The 24,131-nt window shown below is 39.9% G+C and overlaps 1 protein-coding gene across 4 annotated transcripts in view; it reads right to left on the bottom strand.

The window, feature by feature from the left end:
* MCU (mitochondrial calcium uniporter) overlaps positions 1-22,822 on the bottom strand; it is a 198,748-nt gene extending 175,926 nt beyond the window's left edge. The window contains exons 1-3 of one of the 4 annotated variants that reach the window (XM_059397715.1): positions 22,602-22,690; positions 7,730-7,845; positions 7,048-7,096 (exon numbers count right to left, since the gene is read on the bottom strand). Coding sequence is in view for 1 of the 4 variants with exons in the window: in XM_059397713.1 (XP_059253696.1) it covers positions 22,602-22,748 (147 nt within the window). In the remaining 3 variants the exon portion in view is untranslated. Of the gene's footprint in view, positions 1-7,047; positions 7,097-7,729; positions 7,846-22,601 lie in introns of all 4 variants that reach the window. The other 3 variants (XM_059397716.1, XM_059397713.1, XM_059397717.1) reach the window with 3 other exon arrangements.
* Positions 22,823-24,131: the final 1,309 nt, after the last annotated feature.

Genomic DNA, 24,131 nt, shown 5'->3' with positions numbered 1-24,131 from the left:
CAAAGTCCATTCTGCAGCCTGTAGATCAAGGAGTCATTTCAATTTTCAAGTCTTATTATTCAAGAAGTGTGTTTCATAAAGATATAGCTGACACAGATAGGGATTCCTCCAATTGATCTAGGCTAAGTGAATTGAAAACCTTCTGGAAAGGATTCACCATTCTAGATGCTATTAAGAACACTCATGATTCATAGCGAAAGGTCAAAATATCAGCCTGAATGGGAGTTTGGAAGAAGTTGATTCCAGCTTTCATGGATTACTTTGAGAGGATCAAGATCTCCTCCTACAGGTGCAGTGAAAACAGCAAGAGTACTAGAATTAGAAGAGGAACCTGAAGATGTGACAGAATTGCTGCAAGCCCATGACAAAACTCGAATGGATTAACAATTGCTTTTAATGGATGAGCAAAGAAAGTGGTTTCTTGAGATGGAATCTACCCCTGGTGAAGATACTGTGAAGATTATTGAAATGACCAAAAGAGATTTAGAATATCATGTAAGCTCAGTTAATAAAGAAATAGTAGGGTTTGAGAGGATGGAGTCCAATTTTGAAAGAAGTTCTACTGTGGCTAAGATGCTACCAAACAGCATTAATGCTACAGAGAAATCACTCATGAAGGGAAGAATCAATAAATGCAGCCAAATTCACACTGCTGTCTTATTTTAAGAAACTGCCAAAGCCACCCCAACCGTCAGCAACCACCACCCTGATCAGTCAGCAGCCATCAACACAAAGAAAAAACCCTGTGCCAGCAGAAAAATTACAGCTCAATGAAGGCTCAGACAATGGTTAGCAATTTTTAGCAATAACGTTTTTTAATTAGGGTATGTCTTTTTTTTTATATAATGCTATTGCACACTGAATGTCTACAGTATAGTGTAAACATTAACTTTTATATGCACTAGGAAACAATACATTCAAGTCATTTTATTGCCACATTCATTTTATTGCAGTGGTCTGGAACCAAGTGTGCAGTATCTCCACAGTATGCCTATACAGGGAGATCGTGGAAGATATGTAAGCAGACTAGAGAAAGATAAGAAATAAGCAAACACGCATGTATTTCAGAAAAGAGCTTTCTAATCATAAAACTGCAAATGCAAAGATCCTGTGAGATGGGTGCATATCTAGCATGTTTGAGGAACACGAAGGAGGTCAGTATCATAAAAATGGAGTGGGTAAGCAGAAAGCAGCAGCAGGTGGGGTCGGATGAGGAATGTTCAGCAATGGTAAGCTGGAGCTGACTGGTACCAGCTGAAGAACAGATTGTTATACATTCCAGAACATTGAATCAGCTGTAGTGGGAATATTTATACCACAGAAATAGTCAAATGGTACAAATTAGTGGCTTTCCCCTCTGAAGATCCAGTTTATCAGCACACTACAGCCTATAGTTCACTTTAAATACTTCATCTTTTGTTCTGTATGAGATCAGAAGCAACTGGAAGGATCATCTTCTGTCCAATATCACTGCTTGGGTTCTGATCAGAGAGACAAAAAGCCAAAGCAGGAAGACTAATTTGGAGGTTGTTGACACAATATAGGTGACATAATGTAGATGAGATATGCTGGTAGTCTAAATCAAAGTCTCAATGGTGAGAACATGAGAAGTCAAATTCTGAATAAGAAGAGCTGCTCTGATTTGCATCAGTGTGTGGCAATAGTTACCAATCTTCCTACCCACAAATCCATGATATCTAACTATGTCGTTTCTGGTTCTGAATTAAGACTTCTACTTGGATTTATAGAGCTTAGAGAAGTACAAAGAACCAATACGGAGCCTCAGAATCACTTCACATTTCTTCAGCTATCAACCATTCCATTATCATTCCAAATGATCAACAAAGACGTGTTACATATAAGGAACTGCAGGGGACACAAAAAGAACTATAATCCAAGACCTCAAGCTAAGGAATTAACAATCTAAGGTTTAAGCTAAATCATCTGTATATAAAAAGAAACAGATTCAAGGCAGTGAAAATACAAAGTGTGTAGTAGCCCTTAGGAACTTTCTATAAACTGGGGGTAAAGAGAGGAAAGAAAAAAAAAATTCACTGGACTTGAGACTGGCCCTTCAGGATGGGCAGAATGAAACTGTGAGAGAGGGAAGAAAGGAACAAGTAAAGGAGTTCCAGGCAATGGATCTGCAAAGTTAAAGAGCTAGGTAAAGATGGGGATGCACTTGATGGTTCTAGATTGGCCTACTCAAGGCATTCAGGAGCACTGGGAAATAGGGACTACAACTATGGAGTGTGGAGACCCATATCTGAACTCTCAATTGCATCACTTACTTGGGCCTGTTTTTTAGAACCCTCTGGCCTCTATTTCCTTGAAAGTGGCAATTACAGTACCTACTTTATAGGACTAAATTAAGTAAAATCTTGTACGTATGGTGTTTCACACAACTTGGAAGTCAGTAAGTAGTCATGGGTTATCAAAAACAACATTCTCATCAAAGATGGAAAGAGACTGGAATCCAATTATGGAAGGTCTCAAATATCAGACTAAGGAACTTACATGAAATCCTATAGGTAGTGGCAAACAAAAGTTTTATGCGGGGAAATGATGTGATGGGATTTTAGAACAATAAATCTGGCAGGAAGATATAGAATGGGTTGACTACACAGTAAACATTGGAAGTTGATACAAAAGGCTAGACCTACAATAAGAGTTTCGATAAGGGGGCACCTGGGTGGCTCAGTGGGTTGGGCCTCTGCCTTCAGCTCAGGTCATGATCCCAGTGTCCTGGGATGGAGCCCTGCATCAGACTCTCTGCCCAGCAGGGAGCCTGGTTCCCTCTCTCTGCCTGCCTCTGGGCCTACCTGTGATCTCTCTCTGTCAAATAAATAAATAAAATCTTTTTAAAAAAAGTTTCAATAAGGCTAAGGATAGTGATAATGGAACACAAAGTACAAAGGGTAGTATACTGAACTATATAGGTAAGAAATGGTTAAGATGGTAAATTTTTATGTATTGTCACCACAATTTTTTTTAAAGGATTAGAAAGGGAAAGATAACTCAAGTACCTGGAAAAACCAAAGGTACCAATAAGGAAAAACAACAAGAACATAAAGTCAGGAAAGGGGGCTCCATTTGGGAAAATGACACTACATACTGGTTAGGTTTGAAGTGATGCCTTGAAAATGAAAAGGATATGTACAATATACAAAAATATAAAACTAAAGCTCATTTACTGATCTAATGAAGACATTCAGTGGGAAGAAGAAATTTCACCATGTATAAACATACTAATATACCCAAGTCACAACTACTTGGCTTATCAGTCTTTAATGTAAGAAAGGAAGGAGGGGTGTGTGGGTGGCTCAGTTGGTTAAGTATCTGATTCTTGATTTCGGCTCAGGTCATGGTTTCAGAGTTGTGAGATTGAGCCCCACATCCAGATCCATGCTTGGCACAGAGTCTGCTGGAGATTCTCTTTCTCCCCCTCAGCCTCTCCCCACCCCTTCCTACATGCGCTCTCTTTCTCTTTCTCTCTCTCTCTCTCTCTCTCTCAAAAAAAAGGGGGTGGGGATGGATCTATAACTTGGTAACTGCACTTAATACAGACTGAAAAGATGGCTTTTCTAAGACATCCCCAAAACCTAATTACAATAAAAAGCAGCCATTAACACAATCTACTTTATTCATCTTATAATATAAATAGGACTGTAACAGATCCAGGAACACAATGGCACTTTGATAATCTTGTAATTCAGACATCATATATTCTAAGATATAAGGTTAATATGTTCAGTGTATTCTCTATATATCCTTTAAATGTTAGCAGTGAGTATTTTCTTTGAATAACATGAATACAGAAAAAAATATATAAACTTGAACTTTCACAAAGTGAATACATCCATATAACCAATAACCAAAACAAAAGCCAGAACATTACTTGCACCCCAGAAGGCCCCTTCATACCCCATTCAAACACTTTCCCCAATCCCCAACAAGGGTAATCAATCTCCTGACTTGTGACATCACAGATAATTTAACCTGGTTTTGAAATTTATGTAAATGTAAATCACAGAGTATGAACTCTATAGCATCTGGCTTCTTCTGCTCAACATTTTATCTGTGAGTTTCATAGTTATGTATAGCTATAGTCTGTTCATTCTGATCAATGTTTAATTCATTGTGTGATTATGTCAGAAACTTATTTATCCATTCTACTGTTGATAGAGATTTGGAAAATTCCAGTTTGCACTATTACAATTAGTCCTGCTATTGACATTTTTGTCCAAGTCTTCTGGTGAATATACACACGCTAGGAGTGAAAATGCTGAGTCACAGAACATGCAAGTGTTCAACTTTAATAAAATAACTAATTAACTTTAAAGGAAGGAATTTTTTTTTTTAAAGATTTATTTATTTATTTGAGAGAGAGGGAGAGTGAGGGTATGGGCAGGAGAGGAGTCAAGGGAGAGAGAATCCTTGAGCAGACTCCCCATCAAGCACAGAGCCTAAGGCGGGGCTCCATCTCAGGACCCCAAGATCACGACCTGAGTGGACAGCTCAACCAACTAAACCACCCAGGCACACCCAAAGGAAGGAATACTTTAAGGTCTTTATAAGGCAGATTGAATGATTAATGATGTATCAGAAGGTGCTTGATGAAAACTCCATCAAAAACTACTTTTAAGGGGCTCCTGGATGGCTCAGTTAGTCAAGCAACTGCCTTCACCTCAGGTCATGATCCTGGAGTCCCGTGATTGAGTCCCACATCGGGCTCCCTGCTCAGCGGGGAGTCTGCCCCCTCTGACCTCTCCCCTCTCATGTTCTCTCTCACTCTCAAATAAATAAAATAAAATAAATCTTAAAAAAAAAAAAAACTACTTTCAGGAGAGTAAACACACCGAAGTAGGATTGTTGAACCACATGGCTTCCAAGGACAGCAATTTACTTTAGAATATTTTCACTAGCAATTTGGAATGTGACAATAACACTTAGAAGTAATCAAGTTTGTCTTGTCTTTTCTAGAACTGCTGATGCTGAAAATTTAGAAACAGTTGAAGAGCCATTATAATCAATAAGATAAAGTAGTCACTTTCTCAACATGTTATGGAATATAAATGTTACATGTCAGAACTCTGCAATAGTTAAGCCTGTACTCATTTAATCACACTCCTGGAATATGAAAGGGACTTCAAAACTAGTCTAACCTTCAGATGGTCATTATCAATGCCGTCTAAATCAGTGAGCATGCAAACAAAAACTCAGTTAATTCTGGAACAGAAGAAGGATATTAGGGGAAAACTAAGGAAATCTGAATAATACACACTTTAGTATGTGTTAATACTGGTTTATTAATTATAATGAATGTACCAATCTAATATAACATGTTAACAATAGCGGAATTAGGGCTGGGGTATATATGGGAATGCTTTGTAACATCTTAGCCATTTTCCTATAAATCTCAAACTGTTTAAAAATAGAATTTATTTTTAAAAATCCATTTAAAACTCTGCAACATAATCTGCAGATTATAATACACCTGCTAAACTCCTCTCAGAATGCAATCCAAATGCATTTTAAGAGCTGTAGACACCCACACATCATACATGCATACACATACACACACACACACACACACACACACACACACACACACACTTTCCATCTATGGGCTTAGACACATAGATATATGAGGGAAGCATTCTGTCTATGCTGATTTTGGTTTTGCTCCTAGCTATAAAATTATGAACAAGGTTGAGACTTCCTTTTTTAATCCAACTAACCTAACCTTTTTGAGTATATGCTGTAAGCACTTAATGATTCATTAAGAAGCACCCCCCCCAGTTAATCTTCAAACAATAAAATAAAAGCATCCAAAGTCCAAGTAACATCAATCTTCCAATAAATCACATCTCTGTGGTTTAAATCATCGAGTCTTTGCTTTTACTTCAGAGGGAATAAAGGAAAAAGACTGTGCCTTATAGCTAGTAGGGAAAACAAGTAACCCTAATATGGTATGAGACCTAGTGGAAGGAACCCTGGGCAAGGAGGCAAGAGACCTTGCTTCTGGTTTCAGTTCCACCACTTATCACCTCTGTGGTCCTCAAACATTTCCTTGAACATCTCTGATCTTCCATTTCCATGATCTCAAGTCCATTTTAGCTCTAATATTTGTTCCATAAATTAAGAAGTCCTTTAGTTATCACTTCTTGGTTATGCCAGATAGCCTAGTTAATTCATTTATCTTTATCTGTTCTATAAAATTTTTAAAGCAACTAGAAAGAAAAATAAAGTAATATCCTGTCATGGAATGAATGTTTATTTCTACCAGGGGATGGAGGATGAGGGAATACAAGGAGTGAAAGAAAAGAAGTTGAACAGTCATCACAGCTTCCATTCCATTAACCTTGTATTAGTAATCCCATCACCAAATACATGGCAAATATTTACTTGCTAGTCAGCATTATGACTCATGTCTTGACTTTCTCTTTAGAAGACTATTTGAATTCACCTTGGTTTCAGCAAATTTACATCTAAATACAACCTTAAGTTTGGTTCTTCTATAGAAGGAGTTGGCACACTTTTTCTTAAAAAGCCAGATAGTCTGGGGCACTCGGGTGGCTCAGCTGGCTGAATATCCAACTCTTGGTTTCAGCTCAGGTCATGATCTCGGAGTCTGGTTCCACATTCAGCAGGGAGTCTGCTTGAGGGTTCTCGCTCCCTCTGCCCCTCCCCCAACTTGTATACACTCTCTAATAAATAAATAAATCTTAAAAAAAAAAAAAACCAACAAATAGCTAAGGCTTTGTGAAACATATGGTCTCTGTCACAACTCAACTCTGCTACTGTAATGCAAAAGCAGCTATAGACAATGTGTAAAAGAATGGGTGTGTGTTCCAATAAAACTTTATTCAAAAAAAAACAAGTGATGGTCTTAGCTGTAATTTGCCAATCCCTATTCTAATATCAAGGGGAGAAAAATCAACTCTCAAGATAGATTTTATAAAACTACATCATGACTTCACACTGACATTAAACTCTGTTTTGTTTGCAGGGACAAAATATTTATGAATCATGATCTTCACATACCTGAGAATGTTCAAGATTCCCCTGCGTGAACAGGTCACATCACCAATACCTAAGACAGAGCAGGAAAACACTCTCCCTTACATGGTTGTTATGACATAACAGAGGATGTGTTAATTTATATAGGCAAAATTTATAAGGTGACCTGCAAAAGTAAAATACCAAGTTTTAGCAACTTTAGCAATAACAGAAACCCAAACGTGATTAAAGCCAACCATCACTTCTATATGTTAAGCTAAATTAATGCAGGTAAATGTCAAGGTCATCAACTTTCCTGAGAGAGCTGTTCTGTTTCCATGCAACCCAGTTGTTTTAGACTAGTAGACCCTTGGTCATCCATAACCTGTTAAATTTCAAAAGGCTAGACTGTTTGAGCTAACACAGAAGTTCTGATTCACTCTGGGATAGGACAGGAGTTGCTCATCAACATATATGGGCTAATTAAGCCAAGATCAGATCTATCATCTCTCAGGGTCTGCCCTCATAAAAATGTTCCATTCTGTGATAGTCACCTGACTAAATTCAGCCCCCTGTTAACTACCAGATGTTCAATAGCAAGCTGGAGCAAAGAGCCAGCCCACAAGGATCAAGCAAGTGCCTTTTTAAAAACTAATCTTAAGAAGTTCCTCTACATGGCTTTGCAAAGTAAGCAAAAACCATGCCAAATAGTAAAAAAGGCACTTACTTGACTCCCACAGGCCAGCTCCACACTCTAGCAGCTAAGATGTCACTGGCATGGTACATGGTGAGTGAGGTAGAAACGGTATCTTGTCAACCACTGTAGGAATGGTAGTGAAAGACCTAAAAGAATAGAGAAAAGTAAAGTCAATGCCAAAGGTAAAGGCTCTCTTGAGCCTGCTGACATGGATAGCTCAGCATATGACAACAAAGAAAAGAAAGTGTGAAAAGATGTTGTTTAGGTCACTCTTAGCTGCTAGTTATTACAAGTGATCTTTAGGACAAGAGGGCACTTTTGAAAGAATTTTAGCTATAACCTAGAATAAATCCAGAACATTATGAGAAACTCTCATATACACATTTTTCCCCAGAGAAAGTACTGAATCTTTGATTACCACATGGTAAGCACATACAGATGTAAAAAGAGAGAATCTGAAGGAAAAAATTCATAGACCAATAACATTCTTAGAAATAGTTTTAAAGAAGCAAAATTTTTTCACTCTTCTCTATGCTTCTAGCATTTTAAAAAAATGGAATCCTATAAAACAATGAGGGAAGAAGAAATCTTTTTTTTAAGATTTAAAAGGTAATCTCTTCACCCAATATATGAACTTAAAACCCCAAAATCAAGAGTTGAATGCTCTACCAACTGAACCAGCCAGGTACCCCTCCCTCCCTTTTTTTTTAACAAGAAAAAATTTTTTAAACTGAAGGGGACCCTGGCAATAGAAGTCTCAGCTTATCCAGATTCATGCAGAACTTTCACTAGTTTCAGAAACAAATTTACAAAACTTAGAAGGCTTGGTGCGATAAAAAAAAAATCTAATTCATTTACCTAGCACCACAGCCCTTAAGGAATGCTGTTTCAAAATGCTTGACTCTTGGCAAATTTAAACAATTATCTCTCAAAACCCAGACCAATAACAATATTTGTTCCAGAACAACAACAATTTTAAAAAGAGCCTGTTTTCACGTACCACCACATTCTCTCATAAAGCCCACATTATTTGTGGGTAAAATAATGTTAACAAAAAATTGAAACTTGCAAGAAGAGCAGCAATAGTGAAAAAACAAAAATCATTCTTAATAATCAGCTAATTCTCAATTTTTAATTCTCAATACTCTCTCTTCTATCATGCCAACCCTCCTCAAAAAAAAAAAAAAAAATTTTTTTATTTTTCATTATCTCTTCCTTCTTGCAGGTCCCTTCAGCATCCTTTGCCTCAGAACCAGAATGAAGAAATAAACAGGATTCTTGAGGCACTAGAATCTCTCCAATAAGAAAGCACAAAGATAATTTTTCGTTGCGAGTAAGTTTTAGGCAAAAAACTATTCTTGCATTTTTCCCTAATTCTAAAATGCTTAAAGTTGGATCACCTTTTTAACAGACAGTCTGATGACTCACAAATGCCCAAGCCTCAATTAATTTAATTAGAATGGGATATTCCCGGTTAATAGCATATTTGGCCAGACCACATCTTGTGCGCCTAGCTCACATATTCTTCTTAATTTTGGCTTATGTTTGCCTTGCCTTAGCTACAGTCCCTGGAAAACATCCCGTGTATTAGTGTTTCCCTTCCTGCATCAGCATTTCTGGTTAAAGCACAACAGCAAATCATTTGGAGGGACAACCCGAACAGAGTTCTGTACTATGTATTCTGCAACATGATCCAAACCATTATCCAAAATGTTGCAAATGAAAGATAACTGCGTGAAAATGGGAAGAAACAAAAATCAATCAGAGATTGCCTCTCTAAAATAAGGACTACAAAGTGAAGAATACTCAATGGCAAATACATATATAAGGTATATTATTGAAACAAATATTTATCTCACATCAACTATCTACCTCAAAAAGTACTCACCCCCCATTTGTAGACCTCATTTTTCCTTTGCTCCATAAAACCATGACACCATTCAAGAACAGCCTTTTTACCATTTAAGGCACATATCCTTTTTACAAAAGAAAGCATTCCCAAACTGCAAATTATTCCAAACATACAGAAAAGAAACAATGAATAAAGGCCAATAAGTTTCCTTCCTCAGCTTGTCTGCACTTCAAAAATCTGAGCATTTTTATAGAGCAAACCAAGTTTTTGCTGCAGCAGTTCAATCCCACATGAGCTTGCTGTATCACAGCAGATGCTGTTGGGCATTTTGCACAAGACATGTTCATCACCCTCCTTCTCTCCAGAAGTACAAAGGATTTTCCCAGGAATAAGAGAATGAGGACATTCCACACCAAAAAAAGGTGTGTGTGGGGGGGGGGGGGGGCAGCATTCCTAGTCTAACTTTTAAAATGATATTATATTATTCAAATGAATACAATGTAATTTCCTTATGAAGAAACACACTCCACCCACCCCACCACCAATCCAGCACCTCTCCCCTGCCCCCCCACAAAAACCCCTCTGGTGACAGACTGCCCTTTCCAGGTGAGTTTTGACAAAGGGTTCAACAGTACTGACGTGGGTTTTCTTCCACTAATGCTGCTACTTTCTGATGCTGGCTGTGATGTGACTCAGATCTATAACTCAAGGCCTCAGCTTGTCTCTACTTTTAATCTTACCAAGAATACTCTTTTTAGGGAAAAAAATCTGCAAGAGTTTCCTTCCAATTTCCCCTTTTTATTGCTAAAAGCTCTAGCAATTACTAAAAACAAAGTCATTACATATTTAAAGCTCACCCGACTTTGTGGCACTTGGCCAAAAGAGGAACTTGATTTCATTGTGAATCAAATGTCAATGCAGAATGAGATATTAAAATTAAAGAAAGTACTGATTGCAATTCAATTTTCCATTTAATAAATGAATATTTCAAAATTCTGTAGTGTTATATATTACAACTGTTTTACCATCTCAACGATGTTTAGACAACATTTTGTTTTGAAGCTTAAGTCAGAGACGGAATTAAGTCAGAGACGGAAATGAAAAAAAGAAAAGATTTCATTTTTGGAGAGGGTGGTGAAAGCAAGAACGAAATAAACAAAACTGAATTACTAACATGCATATGTGTAATGAGACATTCACACAGAGCATACCCTTGGGATCCCCTCAAAAGATAAAAATACAACAACAACAAAAAAATCACTACCACCGCTAGGGGATCAGAACACTCATTTTTCCTGTGTATTCAGCAGTTTCGAGCATCAGCATGCAAAGATCAGAGAAAGAGGGACAAGAGAGAGAGAAACTGACAGAGACAGACACAAGCTGGTATTCTGTTTACAAAATAAATGTAATTCCATCAAAAGCAAATGAGAAACTTTCAATCTTCTCATTAGGTTTTTACTATTTCTCCTACTCCATTCAATCTATCCGTAAATACTTCTTTGAAGTATTCTGACATCCATACTCTGTTTTAAAACGAAAAATAGGTTTTATCACACTTGGCCACTTGCCACAGCCCTGCTTCATGGCAGCTAGCAGAATTCTGGCAGTGCAAGATTCAGGATACAGAAGATTAGTTCCAAAATAAACACCTCCAAAAATCTGTCATCTTTGGAAATATATACATGTAGGGAATCTAGAGTTGGCAGCACCTCTTTCAAAGAGTTCCTTTAAAGTGCCCAGCCCTTCACCCTTCCCTCTTCTCCTCCACCTGCTCCAAATATTTACCAGGCAGATGCATGTGTCAATTTCTTAAATCATTTATAACACAAAAGCACTCCAATATTTTTCCATCACTATTTTTACTTAGTATTTCCTAAAGTCCTGCTTGTTTCAGCATAATCTGTGAACTCTTTTAAAATGATTCGGTGCTGCTCGAATCAAAGTAACTCCTTCTTCATATTTCCATGATTCCCATCACTGTATTATCTAGGTACAGACAACAAGATGATCTACAGATGCATTTTCCACAGGGCTGAAGGATTTAGAGTATAGTCTCTAGGAATTTTTAACTCACTGACTCTCATTTATCCAACACTGACTGAGTGTTCTTGACACTGATCAGGCTCAGTTTACAGGGTTGGGAAGAACAGACTACTAAGAGAACTAATCACCTGATGTTTTCACACTCAGAATTCCTGTAGCATAATTACAAAGGAAATAGAAACATTTCCTGTTTCAGACTTGCAAGCCATAGCTCAGAATTAACAAGTTATTAGAATGGTCCATCTTGGGGCACCTGGATGGCTCAGTCAGTTAAGCATGTGCCACTGGCTCAGGTCATGATGCCAGCCTCCTGAGATCAAGTCCCAGTCTGGCTCCAAGGAGCCTGCTTCTTCCTCTGCCTGCCATTCCCCTGCTTGTGTGCTTGCTCTCTTTCTCTCTCTCTCTCTCTCTCTCTCTCTCTCTCTCACACACACACACACACACACACAAATAAATAAATAAAAGATTTCAGGGCGGTGGGGAAGAATAGTCCATCTTATCTCAGCACTTTAACATTAGCTGCTTTTTTCCTGCCCCCACCCCGTCTCTCTAAATCTCCGGATTCCACCCCCATATCTTCTCCTCTCCCCCCACACCCTCAGTAGTTTCAATGGGAAAAAGAAGCCAAAAGAGAAAGATGGGACTAAGGCATAATGAAATGTTTAAGAGGAATGCAGGGTAAATTGTTTATCAAGATATCAGAAGTAATTATGCAAACTGTCCTAAAAAGGTAATGGGAGCTATTTTTCTTCAGTCAAGCCCTTGACCCTTGTGAGAATAAACAAATACATTATGCTTGGGTTTATGATTTCATACATGCCTCCCCACCATGAAATAACATAAAAATCACTTATATAAAAATGATAGATGTCTTAGAATTAGAAAGCCCTTTAGGCTCACCTGATCAAGCCCTCTTATTTAACTGACCAAAAGATTTAAGACCAAAGAGGTAAGTCACTTGCCCAACGTCAAATAGCAAGTTAACAAATGAGAAATGAACAGAACCCACACTATTATATCACATGGTACCTCATCCTCTTCAATTACTTACTTTTATTTTGGTGATTTAAACACACAGACACCACTTCCATCTCTTCTTTTACCTACCTCAGAAAACTAATAATTCTGTGATGATAAAACAATCCTTCGCTCCCAGAGATTTCAAAAGGCTCACTATATGACAAATACAATCTCTTCTGGCAAAGCAGATACTGTAATGGCTCTAAAACTTTTGACAGCTGGAATGCATGGGTGGCTCAGTCAGTTAATCGGCTGACTCTCGATTTCAGTTCAGGTCATGATCTCGGGGTTGTGGGATCAAGCTCAGCACAGAGTCTGCTTGAGATTCTCTCCCTCTGCCTCCGCCTCTGCTTCACCTCCTGCTCACTTGTGTGACCCTGCACACACACTCTGTCTCTCTCTTAAAAATATTTTTTAAAAACAATTAAAAATGTCATAGTTATCAAATACTCACCTTTGCATTATAATACCTAGAAAAATACCAAAGAATATGTGTTTTCTAAATAAAGCAATCCAGTAAAGTAATTAAAATACTAGAAAATCACTCCATATAACTCGTTCTTGATGACTATGTGGTTTTATTTTTTATACTTCTGGGGTGGCAGAAGCAGTAGGAATCTTGTACCTTCATTTCTAATGTGATCAAGAAGATTGCTAAAATTTTACTAAGAAAAGGCTTCATGCTTAAGAATAGCTAGGTTTTTGTTTGTTTTAAATATAAAAGACTATCATATATACAATGCTCAATATTCTCTAAAGGTAAACAAACACTACAAAAGTGGAACATCGAAGAGAACAAAGTCAAAGGAAATTACTTAAAAATAGTCCTCTAATTAACATAATGTGAAGAGTTTCTTCCTTGGAAGAGTACGATACACAGAACCCATGCTTTCAACTAAGTTTTGTTGAATGCTCATCATGTTATAAACTTTTCCATACCGGTCTGCAAATCTTTTAGATTCTGATGGTATGAGGTAGGGGAAGGGAGCAGGAAAATGGGGATATGGTGGGAATCTGATATACAAATTAGAAAATCATTAAACCAGGTCAACATATTTTTATATACAAGAGTAGAGGTACAACAATCACAACAATGAAACATACTTAACATGACTGTAAAAAGAAACACAGAGACCGTCCAGAAACAAAGTTTCAGCACCTGAGTATTAACAAAATCAGACAGCCCTTGAATTAGCTTTCTACCTGGTACCAGCTGAGTGATAGTCCACATCCAATCATCAAGTTCTATCAATTCTACTTCCTAAACTCCCTTCTCTCTATTCCTTTTCTCTATCCCCAGTGCTACTGTCCTCAGTCAGGCATCTTTTGCCTGGTCCATTAAGATATCCCTTACTGGCCTCTTGGCTTTTCTGGTCCCATCTTCTCCAAACCAGCCTTCACACAGCTGCTATTGTAACCTACCAAAAACCACGAACTGATCATGTGAATCACTTGATTGAAATTCTTCAGACACTCACCTATTGACCAGCAGTTATTTTTCTAAACTGTAGCTTAAATTGTGGAATCAGTTGAAATGGGTCCCAACCAGTATTTCTTGAACAAAACAGCACAGAAATGATGTAAATCATACATAGTAAAAATACTGTCTCATGAAACTTTTCCTACTTTTACGCACACATGCACATTCTGGGTCATGAAATAAAATGTATTTCTACTGTGAGTTGAGTTTAAAAAAAAAAAAAAAAAAACACTGACCTACATAATAAAATCCCAACTCCTTCACAAGTCCCTTCACAGTGTGATTCCCTCACCACAGCACAGTAGCTAAGAGACAGTCGCTGGAGCCAGACCCCTTGGGTTTACTTGCCAAGTATGCCAGTAGCAGCTGTGTGATCCTGAGCAAGTCATTTACTAACTGAGTGTCACTTACCAGCCGTGATCCTGGGCAAATCAACCAATCTGAGATAACTCAGTTTCACTATCTATAAAAGGAGAATAGTAAGAGTACCTACCCACAGGGTGTCGCATGAATTGAGATTACCTATGCAAAGTGCATAACACGTGGTATACATAATATTAATTATTACTGGTATCACTACTACTGTCCAGCTTAATCTCTGGCTATTCTTGCCCATACTCCATTATGACAAACTACTGGCCATTTCTCAAAGACATCTTCCTCCCTCAGACTATCATGTCAGATGCTGGTGCTGTCTAGAATGGGAACTACACCTTTCCAGTCCCCCACACATTATATTTCCTCATATTTCAGCTTAAGTGAGGCCCCCCTTATAAAGCCTTCCCCTTTCCCCAGTTCTCTTCAGTAGGTCTAAATGCTCCCAAGGCGGGAGGGCACAACCCCTTACGGTCTTGCTTGTTGGTGTCTCCTAGCCAAACTGTGACCTCTTTGGACCACCTCAGGGGCATCTCTCTTTCCCAGCACAGCATGTTACAAACAGTAGTTCAACAGGTATTTTCTGGTCAATAGGTGAGTGTCTGAAGAATTTCAATTTTCTGAATGATTCCAGTTATTTACCCTTACCAGGTTTTCCTTTTCTCATCTGTACCATAGGTGTAGTATTTTGCCTGAAGAGTTGTTGTGGAGTACACCAGACAATGTTATAAAAGTGCTATAGAAGCAATGCTCAATAATGTGTGGGATTTTCTAGAATCCTTATCTAAATTACAAAGATCCTAAGGAAGCAATACCTTAGACCCTTATTATCTAATACCTGGAGGAGAGGGTAGAGAAAGAGAGTTAAGAAATCTAGTTAGAAAGACAGTGAGATAGATCTCTTAGAAGAAAACTGCAGTAGATGCTTGAAAAAGAAACATGACTGAGGAGAAGACAAAATGGAAGGAGGCCCCACACTGACAACCCACCAGACCTAGACTTAAATCTCACGGCCAAAACCTGTGTCTTGTCCATCATTGTATCTCTAGCATTAAAACAGTTTATGACACTTAAGAAGAAATGAACCTACCTCACCCTCAATGTTCTCATCTATAAAACTGGGATAACACTGCCTCTCATAGGATTTGGGTGAGAATTCAATGAGGTAACACAATGCCCTCAGATCTTAGACGCTTCCTTCTGTATCTACTCCTCTATATATCTACCCCTCCACATAGGGTCGGGTAGTTCAAGCTAACCTATTTACTCTCCTGTTATCTGGCCAAAAAAATCAGTCACATTAACTTTCTCTAAAGTTTACAGGAGATATTAGTACTCTTGAACATCCTATAACACTACTTCCTATAGATAAGAAGTACAATGTAGCCTATCTTAGAATGCAAAAAAGAATCTAAAGGATCTTGTAATCTATAAGGCATTAAGTACAGTTTAAGACTACACTAGAGACTATCCTCTGGACAGCCTCACACACATAATGGAGTCCTCAGCAATTCTCTGGTGATCATTACCAATGCTCCCCAAACAATAAAGTAGACAATAAAGAGTAAAAACTTTCAGAAACAAAGTATAAGAGATAAACACCCCACTCTTTTGATTATAAATACTATCAATGTCCTTAAAGAACCTTTGGAAGGGCTCTTATTTTCAAGAGAGATGTCAAAATGCAATGTCATATTTTCCATTTTTTCCAGAACTACATTAGAAAAAGTTCAGTTTTAGCATGCTATTAGACCCAGCTGGTGATATAATTTACCGAGTTACATTTTTATCAAAATAAAAGACTCAGGTCGCCTGGGTGGCTCTGTCAGTTAAGCAGCTGCCTTCGGCTCAGATCATGGTCCCAGGGTCCTGGGATGGAGCCCCACATCAGGATCCCTGCTCATTAAGGAGTTTGCTTCTCCTTCTTCCTCTCCTTTTCCCCCTCTCCTCCACTTGTACTCTCTCTCTCTCTCTCTGATAAATAAAATCTTTGAAAATAAAAAAATACATAAATAAATATTCACACCCATACACAGTTTACAAGTCAACAATTCACATAACTTATTAAAATTACTCTGCTTGAAGTCAACTTTCAAGTTACACAGGCTCTTTCACTGCATTTAACAAAGTACAGTGAAATAATTAAATGGAGGGTTTCTCTTGCATGTTCAATATGCAGGGGACAAGTTTTTTTAACATGTGTCATCAAGTTTGACCTAAATCAGGGAGTAATTATTCAAGATTGGGTTTGAGTTTAGGCACTTACTGAAAGAATATGGCCCCAATTCACTTTTTAAAACGTACCTCTGCTTAACTGTTTTTAAAACAAAACACACATTTGTGTAATTTCTCAGGAAAAGAAATGAATGCAAAGGTCAGCAGACAGGGGAGCCATTTTCAGCTCTGTGGTAACCTGATGGGCTACCAAGGAAAAAGCCATTTCAACACTCTTGCATTAGTTCCTTAACCTATGGTCTGTTTGAGATCTCAAGTCTACAGTTCTTTTAAGTACATGTCCTCCTCCATGGTGACATCTTAGTTTCCAAAAAACATGATATTCCAGTAATTGTAAAGTATCCATGAGCCATGATATGACATTAATCAGTCAAATAAAGAATAGAGGATTCCCTTATGTTAAGTGATTATCTCCAGATCTTAAAAGGTAGTGTTGTCCTTAATTACAAAAAGCAAAACAAAACAAAACAAAAAACAGTAATTTTAAGAAAACCCACAGAGGCACAAAGCTAGAATATAAAAAAGTGATGAGGGGGTGCCTGGGTGGCTCAGTCAGTTAAGCATCCAACTCTTGATTTAGGCTCAGGTCATGATCTCAGGGTCCTGGGATGGAGCCCCGGGTCAGATTTCATGCTCAGCAGGGAGTCTGCTTGAGGATTCCCTCTTCCTCTCCCTCTGCCCCCTTCCCTCTCTCACATTGTCTCTCAAATAAATAAATAAGGGACGCCTGGGTGGCTCAGTTGGTTAAGCAGCTGCCTTCGGCTCAGGTCATGATCCCAGCGTCCTGGGATCGAGTCCCACATCAGGCTCCTTGCTCAGCGGGGAGCCTGCTTCTCCCTCTGCCTCTGCCTGCCATTCTGTCTGCCTGTGCTCACTCTCCACCCCCCTCTCTCTGATAAATAAATAAAATCTTTTAAAAAAAAATAAGTAAATAAATCTTTTTTTAAAAATGAAAGCAACATCTCTGCAGTTATTCAGATAATGGTGTCAATGAAGTGCTATTGCAGAAGATAATGACCACTCTGGATTTCAAACACGAGGCAGCCCCAAAACCAAAAATGATCTTTGTTGTTATCTTTGATATACACCATTTTTGATGTTGCATTCTCTACTTAGATTTCCTCTTGGAGTAGAGTTCATAAAGCATGAAACAGAGCCCCCTTGGGACTTAGAAAAGTTCAAATAATCATAATCTGTTGAATAAATCCAAATTTACTCATTCAAATATTTTGTGCAAATGTTTTGTGCACATCGTACAAAATAAGCATGATTTTAAGATAAATAAAAGGATGGTTGTGGGGCATCTGGGTGGTTCAGTTGATTAACTGTCTGCCTTTTGTTCAGGTCACGATCTCCAGGTCCTGGAATTAAGCCCCACATGGGGCTCCCCACTCAGCAGCAAGTATACATTCCCCCTCTCTCTCTGACCCTCCCTCCCCACCCATGCTCTTTTACTTCCTCTCTCCCACTCTCTCTCCTTAATAAACAACAAAATCTTCAAAAAAAAAAAAAAAAAACATGGTTGCTTCCTTAAAAAACAAGCCAGCTTGGGTAACTAATGTAACATCGTGTGTCAACTACATTTTGATAGAAAATAGTGGGAATAATAGTAAATTTTAAAAGTCTGCTCTAAACATTTATCCAGGACCATCAAAATCTTAGCACGGTAGTTGACTAAAACAACAAAAACTCTTGAACCTGATTCAATCATGTATTTATATAATCTGGGTATTAATCATACTTTTGCTGGGCTTTGAGAAGAAAGCAAGTACCACCATAAAGCTAATCCAAAGGTACCCACTCTTTGGGTATACTACCATAAAGAAGTATAATATACAATCAAAGACAGCACTGGCAATACTAAAGTTAAAGCAATTATCCAAATGTGGTTACTTAAATTAACAGGCCATTAAACAAGTCAAATTGGGGACAGGGGGCTGGGGGAGTGGATGAGCATATCTTTTCAGAACTGGCAAGCAGACACAAAGGTGCATATTCAATTAATGCACGTCTGAGTATCACCTATATACTTAGTGCTGTGTTGGAGTCTATGAGAGACAAAAAATGCAATACTGCCCTATTTCTCCTATAATATAAGGCTCTCACAAATGAAACCTTTAGATAAAAAGTCAGTGCCAATCTGTGTCCTGCTAATAATAAAGTCTATCAGAATTTAGACAGGACAGAATAGGATAGAAGAGAGGGATTAAGAACCAGGAATCACACAAATTAAGATTCTGACTAGAACATCTTGAATCCACCACCACTTAAAGAATTTTATTTTTTTTAAGATTTTATTTATTTATTTGACAGAGAGAAATCACAAGTAGATGGAGAGGCAGGCAGAGAGAGAGGGGGAAGCAGGCTCCCTGCCGAACAGAGAACCCGATGCGGGACTCGATCCCAGGACCCCGACCGAGATCATGACCTGAGCCGAAGGCAGCGGCTTAACCCACTGAGCCACCCAGGCGCCCCAAAGAATTTGAATCTCAGATGTCATAAACCAGACATAACCTAATAAGTCATTTCCCTCAGTTGCCATTAGGTCTGTTTCCTCATCTGTAAAGTGAGTAGGTTAGCTTCAAAAAGGAGTTGTAGGTCACAGTCTCTAACCTGAAATGGACCTTAGAGGTTAGAGGAGTGATTAAGAATGAAATTCAGTTGCAGGAACTACATAAACATTTAGTATAGATATGTGGGACATTGGCTTAAGTACAGTGAAGTATTTGTGCTGGGATGGATCTGGCTAAATAAGACCAGCCAGACCATGAGAAACCCAGTTAAATAACTGGGACTTGCCTCTGTGTCAGGTAATATAATCTCAGTTAAAACTGTCAGGTTAAACTGAAATGCTTTCATTGCCAAAGAACTATAATGTGTAAAGTAGAGAGACAACCACAAACTGTAACAGTCCAATGACACACTTAAGCAAGAGATTTAGCTATTGACCACTAGGAAATGTTAACAGTCAGGCTTTCATAATCAGAGGTGAGACAGTTTGATTTAGCAAAGCAATTACCCAGCTCACGATGAAAAGCAGTTGCCCCTCAAAGAATCACCCTTGAAAATAGCAGTCACCTTCACTAACCACACAGTAAGGCATGCAACAAACATTTTACATGTCTTCATTACAGTCACAAACTGAGGAGCAGTAACAGGCTCTCCACACAGGAAGGGAAAAATTACACTAGATGGTGTTAAAAATACCAAATAAGCCCCTGCACCTTTATTTCTATTTACTCAGTTATTTGATCTTTTAATGAGGAAGGTGGGAAAGGAACAAGTTATGTTTTATAACTTCGAAACCACATTTACCAATAGGCTGAACTGTACTGCTTTAGACTAATTCTGTAAACTTGGAAAAGATTTCAAAACGCATGCCTCTCAAGCAAAAAATTAACCAGCACCATAATTGGTTATGTCCCCCTGGCTCTAATTTACTGTACCTACTACAGCAGAACAAAAGTGGCACAAGCTGGGCTTGTGATCTAGTCCAATGCAGAGTGCCATCTGCTGCACATGCACAGAATGTGTCCTATGCAAGATTCAACCTTAGTGTCTCGCAGGGACCTCTGTAAGAGCAAGATGTTTGTTCCCATATTTGCCTCATTCCACAGCTCTGCCTCCAACATCTACTCACAAGACAATTCCCATTCACGGTTGTTTAAAATACCAATACTTTCCCAATACTCTCCTTTTCCTTGAAAAGAAGGAGATTATGAAGGAGCAATTGCGTCTTATAACGAAAAGAAGACAATAAGAGGGTCAGACTATCTGGGGTAGGTGGGAATCCTAAAACTGCTGTGTATTAGAGGTGGAATCCTGGCCAAGTCCCTCCCCTTTCTGGGCCTCAATTTCAGGCATAAAATGTCAAGAGTTAAATCCCTAAGAGATACCTTTCAAATTGAATCTTGTGAGGAATCATAGAATAACAGATGGAGACAGCTATATACAGGAAGGCTTCAGAGCAATCGTAGAAAAAGAAAAAAAAACCTGTTTACATATTTTAATTAATCAGGTACAACTTTTTTCAAAATCGTACAATTCTAAGTTCATTTACAAGTCAACATTCCCATGATAACACTTCAGCCCTTCAGAAATAACAACACTTCACTTCAACTGTGCTTTCAGTTACAAATTCAGCACATCACTTTTACCCACCCCAGAATAGCACAGAAGAACACTTTCATGAAGTACCCACACAAGGAAGACACTCATAGCCTGACAGATTCGCATAGTGGAAAATATACAAGGCATAAATTTAAAAATGTTAAATGAATACCACACCCAAATAGCCTTAAAAACAAACTGTGCAAAGTCAAAAGACGTATTAGCAAAATACAGGGATAAAGACAACTTGGGAAGCCTTTAAATAGTTTGAGGGAGAGGGGAATGCCATCAGATTTCTGGATGGCTTTATGTTTTCAGGAAAACAAAACACATAAATGGAGGCTATGAAACATGCAAATCTAAACTGAACTGTGGAAAAGCTCGGCTCTCACCCAAAAGCTTCAGCAAAGCAATATGTCAGTATGCCAAATATGAAGTACAAATTTTCTTCACAAGAATGAGGATAGGATCCATACGTGTGACTAATAATAACAGTATCATCTTGCATTTACAGACCATTAGTTCTTTTCATAGCTCTTGCAGACACCTGGTTTCATGCTGTCATCAGGCTTGGGGTGTCCTCTCTGAAAACCTCCAGTTCAGCTTCCTCTCAAGAGCTATGTGATCAGAATAGGACAGGTGGATGTATTTGTTGAGATCTGAAGGTACTAGTTCCTTCTATCAGGCCGTCTGCAGGGATTCTCTCATTCCCACACTATACAAGTTAGCCCTAGGAAATAAAATCTACACTCGTTCCCTCACAGTTGGCCAGAGACCAACACAAATGAGTCTAGAAAGTCCAAGGAAAGAGAACCCGCTGACTTGTTAGGTCAACAACTCCATGCCAAGTTGATCTCTTGCAATTGAAAAAAGAATTCACAATCACTCACCAATACATCTCGAGGCTGTTCAAACAGAAACTCTCCTTCCTTGCCAGCCAATGAAATCCAGCAATAACTGGTTAATTCAACTACCAAATCCCTGCCTCTGCGAACAACTTGCCCTATCCACTTCCCCTCTGCCTGCTGCCCCCCCCCCTTCCTTCTTCAGGCACGCGTGAACGAGCTGGTAAAACCAGCCCTCCGAAAGGACCACCGAGGACCTTTAAGGACCTGAGGGGATGGAGCTTGCCTCCTGAAGCAATGCAGCATCCATCGCGAAGGGGCTGTTCCCCATGCCCACACAAGCAGGAAGTCACGGAGGAGGATAAAGTTTGATTATCCTTCTTGGCCGTACCCAAAGGGCCGAGAGAGGACGAGGGAGCGGCCCCGCTGGGGTCCTGGGCTGCTCTCCGGAGGCAGTGCCCAGAAGCATGGCACTGCCACTCTCCTGACACATACACCAGGCAGCCGCGGCAACTCAGGACACCCCAACCCGCCCGGAGGAGGAGGGAAAGGGGACAACTTGCACGGGGCTCAGTACGCGAGCGATGGGGCAGAGCTGTTTTTAAAAAACGGAGGGAGGGAGGGACCGAGATCGGGGGCGAAGTCAGTCAGGGAGAGGTTCAAGTCTCGTCCCTTCCCCGCCCTGGTGCCCCGGGTCCTGCGGGAACATCCCCGCCATCGCCCCTCCTCCTCCTCCACTCGGCTTCCTCCGCCCTCCCTCCCTTCCTGGTCGCCGCCGCAGGCGCCTGAAGGGCACGGCGGCTCCTCCGTGCCCAGCAAGCTCGGGAGCGGCCGCGAGTTGAGGTAACTCGCCCGCTGCCCCGGCGGCCTGCCCGCCGGCGGCTCTCACACGCCAGCGCCGCCCCGCCCTCCCCGGAGCCGCCGGGCGCGCTCGCTCACCGTCCGGTGGTGCTGCTGCTGCCGGTGGCGGCTGACGCCCAGCCCGGGGAAGCAGCCGGCAGTCAGCGCTCCGCAGCCGCCGCCGCCCCCGCCGCCGCCCCGGGAGGAGAGGAGCAGCAGGAGCGATCTACCTGCGGCGGCCGCCATCTCTCAACTGGAAACGGCGCCGACCCAGGCAGCGCAGCGGACGGCCGGGGCGGAGCTAAGACCCGCCACTCACCGTCGCCGGGCCAACTGCCGCCCTTGGCTGAGTTGGTGAGGCGGAGCTTCCTGCAAGGCCCAATCGACAGGCGGGAGAACCACACTTGAGGCTGCCTGTCACTTGCAGAGTTACCTATTGTGGGACATAATCAATTACGGGCAAATTCTAAGGAACCGGTAATTGGCACCCGAGCCCCTCAGAATAGCAGCACTAGAGATGGCATATTCGATTTGGCTAATCTTCACCAAGGATAAAGCTATGATAAAGGTAACTGGGGAAACAGATATTTGTGCTAAGCTTTGTACTTTGTGAGTGTTCTAAGTTGGCAAAATATGTACCAAATTAGTAATCATTAAACGAGGGATGCTAGAACTCTCAGTGACACGCCCAGAGTTATCATTCATAACTGATGGTATTTGGACATGTTGAAATTAACCCTACGTCAAAGGGTGATCTAATGACCGTGCTATGTAGCATAATATAGGAGGGGTAGAATGCTTATGATATCAAAGTCCCAGAATGAGTACAAGCCTTCAGGGTGAATTAACAGACCTATATACATTTCAAATACTCAATTCATTTTTACAGCACTTTTTAGACTGATACTCTTACACTCTCCAGAAGGAATAATCATTTTCTTACTCTCTTTGACCCTGTGTGCACTTATTAAACTATGGAAACAGAACATGTTGGTAATGCAATAAAAGTCATGTAAAGGTTATTCTAATGAATTTTCATAATTTAAATAAACTAGCCAATAGGATACACTTTGGAATAATTCTTGATTGCTTTCTCTTGAAAAATACTTCTTTCCCCAAGAAACAAGATCATAAAGAAAGCTCATTAAAGACTGTGAAAGAAGTATTTTCTTAGAAGAGGATTTCCTTGCTGCCTGTTATTATAGGCTGGTTAGTCCTCACACCTTCTTTTAAAATGTGAAGTAGGAAAACAATTTGGTAAGCAGCTGAAAGTATTACTCTAGGGGCCCCCCGGGTGGCTCAGTACGTTAAGCATCTGCCTTCTGCTCAGGTCATGATCTTGAGCCCAGAGAGCCTGCATGGGGATCTGCTTCTCCCTCACCCTCTGCCCCCCACCCCCCTGCTCATGCTCTCTTTCTCTCAGATAAATAAAATCTTCTTCTTCTTTTTTTTTTTTTTTTTTAAGTGTTACTTGGGGCCCCTGGGTGGCTCAGTGGGTTAAGCCTCTGCCTTTGCTCAGGTCATGATCTCAGGGTCCTGGGATGGAGCCCCACATCAGGCTCTTTGCCTGGGATCAAGCCACACATCAGGCTTTCTGCTGGGCAGGGAGCCTGCTTCCTTTTCTCTCTC

This window comes from Mustela nigripes, chromosome 4 (assembly GCF_022355385.1).
Source record: "Mustela nigripes isolate SB6536 chromosome 4, MUSNIG.SB6536, whole genome shotgun sequence".
Lineage (NCBI taxonomy): Eukaryota > Metazoa > Chordata > Mammalia > Carnivora > Mustelidae > Mustela > Mustela nigripes.
The sequence above is the reverse complement of the archived record's forward strand: the minus strand, read 5'-3'. Positions and strand labels throughout refer to the sequence as shown.